The sequence below is a fragment of the Rutidosis leptorrhynchoides genome, chromosome 11, assembly GCF_046630445.1.
Source record: "Rutidosis leptorrhynchoides isolate AG116_Rl617_1_P2 chromosome 11, CSIRO_AGI_Rlap_v1, whole genome shotgun sequence".
Taxonomy (NCBI): domain Eukaryota; kingdom Viridiplantae; phylum Streptophyta; class Magnoliopsida; order Asterales; family Asteraceae; genus Rutidosis; species Rutidosis leptorrhynchoides.
Genome location: NC_092343.1, coordinates 216,979,981 through 216,986,685, shown reverse-complemented (window position 1 = coordinate 216,986,685; position 6,705 = coordinate 216,979,981). Strand labels below are relative to the sequence as shown.

At 33.9% G+C, this 6,705-nt stretch overlaps 1 protein-coding gene across 1 annotated transcript; it reads right to left on the bottom strand.

The window, feature by feature from the left end:
• Window positions 1–490: 490 nt before the first annotated feature.
• On the bottom strand, window positions 491–4,348 carry LOC139875397 (uncharacterized). The gene is made up of 5 exons (XM_071862733.1): window positions 4,042–4,348; window positions 2,565–3,749; window positions 1,323–2,426; window positions 747–1,183; window positions 491–508 (listed from the first exon to the last, which is right to left on the bottom strand). Exons 1-5 carry the CDS (start codon window positions 4,346–4,348, stop codon window positions 491–493), a joined length of 3,051 nt encoding a protein of 1,016 aa, XP_071718834.1.
• Window positions 4,349–6,705: the final 2,357 nt, after the last annotated feature.

Sequence of the window (6,705 nt, the reverse complement as noted above, 5' to 3'; positions counted from 1 at the left end):
GTTTGTAGTTTATTGAGGTTGTATAATGACAATTAATTGAAGTTAAAGTATTTTGTGTGTATGAAAGATATGATTTTTCTATGTTATTAGTGTCAAAATAGATTGACTTCTAATGGTGAAATATTAAATTGAGCTTTTTTTTAGTTGAATATATAATGTAAACTATTACTTGTGTTAATGTTTAGTGATATTATACCACTGTGTTAATGGTAAAAAAAGGATCCATGAATGTAGTATTTAAGAACAAATATGGATTGTTAGTTGGCTTCATAGATTGTACAATTGGTACAGGGAATTAAAAACAAAACTAATCAATGGAATTGTACAAAAAAAGGGTAACCTCTTTAAATTTGTTTTCAAAATTAAAAATTTCAGAAAAACACCAAATAGTTGTAGCGTTGTAAACAATGAACTACAATTATAGAATGCAAAAAAATCTGACTCTGGCTAAATTTAGTAGTGAGATAATTTATCTTCCAGCAGTCGATTTTCAATATAAGTCTTGTACCTGGAATAATAGGAAAAAAAAATTTAATCAAACAACAAAAAAAATAAGGAAAAATCAGGAGACAATAATATACATTCAACTTAAGTTAATCAAAAAAACACAAATGAAGCAAGTCATTCAGCATGTCTTATTATACTTTTTAATTTTTGTTAAGTTTTATTTGATCTCCATTAATATCAATATAAGAAAGTAATATTTTTTCTTTACATGCAAAAAATAAGCTGTATGCATATCTTGCCTTATATAGGTGCTGCAAGACTTCTTTGAAGACGACGTTCTTTGTTGTATCCGACAATTCGTTGTCTTTGTTAAGAATGAGCACTTTGAGACCATTCTTCGATGTTACCCTAGATAGAGCAACATATAGCTGACCGTGACTGAAAACTAGTTTAGGAAGGAATAAACCAACATTGGCCAACGATTGTCCTTGGCTCTTGTTGATAGTCATCGCAAAGCATACGGCTATTGGAAACTGCAGTCTTTGAAACCTAAAAGGAATCCTTTTGTCTGAAGGTACGATTAACATTCTAGAAATAGCTGTGATTTTTCCTACATGTGTACCTGTTAAAACTTTTGCTTTGATGACCTTTTCACAAAGTTCAATAACCTGCAATCTAGTTCCATTGCACAATCCACCAGATTGATCTATATTCCTAAGTAGCATGACGGGTACTCCTACTTTAAGCAACAAATTATGTTTCGGTAAGCCACCAATGTTGATACTATTTAAGTAATCAGTCGTGTACAATTCACTATTGAAGTCTGAATCTCTATCAGATTGGCAGATGAGAACTTAGATATGAACTTGCTTCACCTTCAAGTGACTCCATCATTCGATCATTTATGATGTTGACAACTTCGTGGGTTGGAGCGAGAATTGCACGCTGTTGATAGTAAGTGGGATTACCAAGATTTTGTAGATAATCTGGATATATACAGTTTATAATTGAACCTATTGGATCTTCTACATCATTGATTAACACATCTTCTGCCATTTGAATATCTGAAATCCCATCGTCTGTTGGATTAATATTTCCATCTCCTATGTTTAGCAACCAGTCTGCAAAATTGCGTATGTCTTCAAGTCTCTTATGAGTTTCATCATTTGAAGTATTGGAAGTAGCTGTTGACAGACGCATGTTTTGTGTTAGTTTAAGAACGGTAACATGATCCCATAGGTTTGAGGAGTTCAAAGTTGCGTTAACAATATCCTCTCTTTTTCCATGTGTTACTACTGGTAGGACTTGTCTGAAATCACCGCCGAAAACAACAATCTTACCTCCAAAAGGTGTGTCCATGCTATTTGGATTGACACAGCGGCATATGTCGCGAAAAGAACGATCCAAAGTCTCAACGCATATCCTTTTTACCATTGGTGCTTCATCCCATATTATAAATTTAGCCCTTCTGATTAATCCTGCTAAATGACTGTTAGGTAAAATCCTGTAGAATGATTCATCAGTTGGGTCAATAGGTATTGCGAATCTGGAATGTGCAGTTTTACCGCCAGGTAATAACCATGCAGCTATGCCACTTGAAGCAACGTTCGGAACGATTTCTCCTTTACTTCGAAAAGCAGCTGAAAGAGTTGTCCACAGAAAAGTTTTTTCGGTTCCACCGTATCCATATAAAAAGAAAACTCCACCGTTATCAGCTTCAACTACATTTATGATGGTGTCGTATGCCTTCTTTTGATCTAAATTTAATTTACCTATAAGTTCTAGATGCTCTGTTTCTAGTGCGGACATATCGTACGACAGTTCATCAATAATTAGAGGATTTTCAGACAAATTCAAGTTTGTGGACGTAGGGACCGACATTGAACCGAAGCTACGTAAGGATTTACCATTAGATTGAAGTATCTTTTCGATGTCATTCAAAATAACGTTCTGAATCATTTCTCTAGTTGGCTGAATCCCTGTAAACGGTCAGTTTTCATTATATATTTATGTTGTAAAACGAAAAGTTTGTTGTAAACTTAAAAGCATGTATCATATAGATTTATACAATTATTTTATTTTATGTTTTGATATAATTGAGGTTAAGAAAAACTTACCGGATATGCTTTGATGAATTATATCAGCAGATAAGTAATCAAAAGTTTTTTTAAATACATCTTCTGGTCTACTTAGACTTTCTGATAGAAGAAGTTGGGCCAAAAAATTAAGAAGCCAACTACCTGATCCCCAAACACTTGCAGACTTGATACTTTCGATGTATTCTTGATCATTGTCTAACAACCCCATTTCATAGCAAGCTGCTTTGAATGTTGGGCATACAATACCATTAACTGTCCTGATATCTTGGTAGCATGTAGGACCTCGTACTTTGTTCAACAAAATACGTAGGAAAAATTGTTCTCTGGTTTGAGGTGAGACGTGATGAATACATCCTATTGATCCGGTAAATTTCTTCCTTGGTGTCCATAGTCGTGTATCTTTGTTCCACACAAACTTTGTAGGAAATTCGACGTACGTCAACAGTTTGGCGTCATCGTTCATTTCATTACATTTCATCCATTCTAGAAACTGGGATACGTTAAGTGACATATCTTCTAGAACATCTTCAATTAATTGTGTTTCATCAAAAATGACGGAATGTTGGTCTTCCAAGTGAAACGCTAAACGAATAACAGTTGGATTTCTATGGTTTATATAAAAAGCTAACATTCGCCAAACTGCCTCACATGACGATACGTATCGACAGTCATAGTATTGTTTGATTTCATCCGTGTCTTCGTCGCAGACACCTGCAGTAACTCGATCGTTTCCCTTGTGGATGTATTTAAAAAGATACCTAATAGCTCCGACTTTGTTACACCATTCCACATTGATGTGTGCTTGATATTTTTTCAGTAAAAGAGGATTATAAGGAACAATGTTTCCGTTATCAAGCTCGTATCCTTGTTTCATGATCTTTCTGCCATTATCTCGTCTCTTATAAATTGGGTATCCATTCGTATCTAAAATTGTGACGTCCGAAAATGGTTTTGAAAAATTTTTTGTGCACTTTTTGTTAATGTCAGTGCATACACAATTAGAATTTTTCTCACCACATGGTCCGTGTATCATTAGGTCAGACACAAGTTGATATAGTTCTGGATCTTCATCTTTTTCTGGAATTTCTGCACAAATATACTCGTCGATATCTTCTGGTTCCGGTAGTTTGTCACGCTCATCAAGGAAGATACATATATATGTGTGTGGTAGACCACGCTTTTGAAACTCGACTGTATATAGTTCTGGATGTAAATAAAGAAAATAAATTTGATTAGTTAGGCATTATAAATGAGTTTCTTTCAACATAACAAAATGGATGTCTATTTTTATGTAGGTTTGAATTATATTACAGCTAATATTTTTATAGTAAAATTTACGATAGTGTTCAAAAGAAGTATGATATGTACTTAAGAATGTATTTAAGCAAGAGATGTAGTTGTTCACTTACCAACCTTAACTCTGCTAAAAATTTTATTTTGCTTTATATCATCCATGAGCCTATCAAGTTTAATTTTAAACATTTTTTATTGGTACGCCGGTTTATCCTCCGGGTTGAAACCTGTCCCTTCCAAAGCCCTTTTTCTGGCCATTTCGAGTTGCAAGTGAAAGTTATGAATAGGTCAGGATAACCATAAACTCGACACAAAGCCATTGCATCTCGATAGTTTTCCAGCATATACCTTGCACAGCCAGTAAATGATGATGGAAGTTTAATTCGGTTACCCAACATACTGTTGTCAACAGAACCTAAGAGATTCGCAGTTGTTAAGTTTGTGAATGTATCAGCTCTTTGTATTTTTTTATTTTTCCGGATGTAATAAATTCTTTCAGACTCAACCATTGTGTAAGCATCAACTAATAACTGCTGTTGAAGCTTCCTTGCTAAGTGCACTTGGCTCTTTCTTGTATTTGTAAGCAAAGAACTCTCTCATAGTTACTCACTTTCTCTTCTTTGATTTTGTCCCTTCAATTTCTGTGTGATAAATATCTGGCCGGTAACCGTCCTCCGCATAAGCAAACAATAGAGGATATTGTAACGCCAAATAATGAGGGTGTAGCTCGCTTATTCTTTTTAAACCTTCAGTTTAAATATCGACAACTATATCCCTCTTATCAAATTGTAAGTCTATATCTCCAACAATTAATGCAGCGACTTCATCAACGGTTGGTAGGTTGTAGTTACGACCATCTGTGCTTCTTCTAGCAATTAGTTTGATCTTAAAATTTGCAGTTTTGGTTTCTTCAACTTCACAAGTGGGTTGCAATAGTCTAAAAGTTCCATCAATTCTTGTATAAGTGACTCATCCAACTAATTTTTAGATGAGTTTAACTCGTTCCCGTTGATGCGTCTGAAAAATAGATTAAATGAAATTTGTTAGTATCATTCGATTTGTGAAAGAATATATTTCTTTTAATCCCAAACGTTATAATTATTGCAAATAAAAGTTGGTTTTACCGGATCGCTCTTGTTCTGTTACATGCTTCGTTTGAAATATCATAAATGTATAGTTAGGAAAATTTTGGACTCGATCCAGATGATGGTACCAGTCCTCCCATTCTATGACAATTTTGTCCTTTGACCCGAAATGTGTAAGGACCTTTGCCTCTGTTTGCACTTTTGTCAACCTTACCACCCATTGATGTGAAAGCAAAAACCATATTGTATGGTCTGACATTTTCTATGAAATGTTTGCTTTTGGGATGTTTGTTGGTGTATAAATCCATCAAAAGTTTAGGTGGTGACGTCGTGAATTCAGGCAGCTTGATTCTTCCTTTGAGACAACATAAAGAAAAAGCGCCTAGTAACCCTTTTGTACGTAATCCACGTTTTGTTTTTTTTTTCCACAATTTGGCGCCACAAGCGGAGCAAGTAAAAGATAAGTCTCCTTCATCATAGTAGTCTGAAAAATAAAGTTTTGATTATGAAATTTGATTAAAACTGTATAACAAATATATAAGTTAATTATTGACATTTAAACTGGAATAACGTATACAGTGAGTGTGCGTGGATTTGGTTAACCTTTTGAAATTCCTTTAATTAGTTGCTGATTAATGCCCGAGGTACCTTCACCGCTAATATCAAACGGTACAGGTGTTGTATTCCTTGTCGTGTTTGTTTGATTTAATTTCCGTTGTCTCATTTTTTCAATTCGATCCTTTCTTGCAACTGTGCAAAAAGTTAGCATAATGTTTAATTTAAATGTAATTTACATCGGTTACCTTTCAAGTAATTGTTCATATGAATTTTAAAAAAGAAACAAACAGATTTGGTATCGAATTATCATTTTATACAATTAAATAAATGAAAACTTACTCTTATATTGCAGGTTTGTTGAGTGGATTTGAGTACTAATCTCTTGATGTAATGTACTTCCTGCATTATTAGATGTTGTGGTTTGTGATGTAAATGTGTAACCACTTGATGTACCCTGAGAGAATGTTGATGAATAGTCACTATTATTGAACCGCGTATTGATTGTTAAAGGTGTGGCAAATAGTGATGCTTTCGCTGGCTTGATAGTTCGAGTTTGAATGTGCGAACCTGTAAAGAAGAAAGTGAATAATGTAGAGAATTATTTACATTTTTGTGTATTTGATTACAATAATCAATGTTAAATAACTCACCCGACTGTACGGTTTTTGTCTTGTTTTTCGCGACACCTTTTGCTCTAGATGAATAATTTTGTTCTCTTAAGTATTCAATACTAATCTTCGTTCCTTTCTTGCAGTTGCTGATTTTTTGTAATATACAAACCAAACTTATAATTTACAATTACAAACAATGAAATTATTTAAAAAAAAAAAAACATAGCTAATTGGTTTATGTTTATATACGTAATTAAAATGTTGGATGCAATACATTTAACATAAACGAATATAAGTAAGGATAATAAGCAAATCACCTGGTGACTTTTGTGGTGTAGGTGTGACAAAAAAAATTCTCTTTATCTAAAATTGTATAGTTATTTTGGTTAGCTGGGGTGGTCGGTTCGTGTACATTGTACTTGGTAGAAGTACCTGCATTTGTAGATGCTCTAGTTTCTGCCGTAAATGTGTAACCACTTGATGTACCCGGAGAGAATGTTGATGCATTGTCATTAATATTGAAGCGCGTATTTATTGTTACTGGTGTGGCAAATGATGATGCGTTTGCTTTCTTGGTTGTTGTAGTTCGAATGTGACCAACTATCAAATACA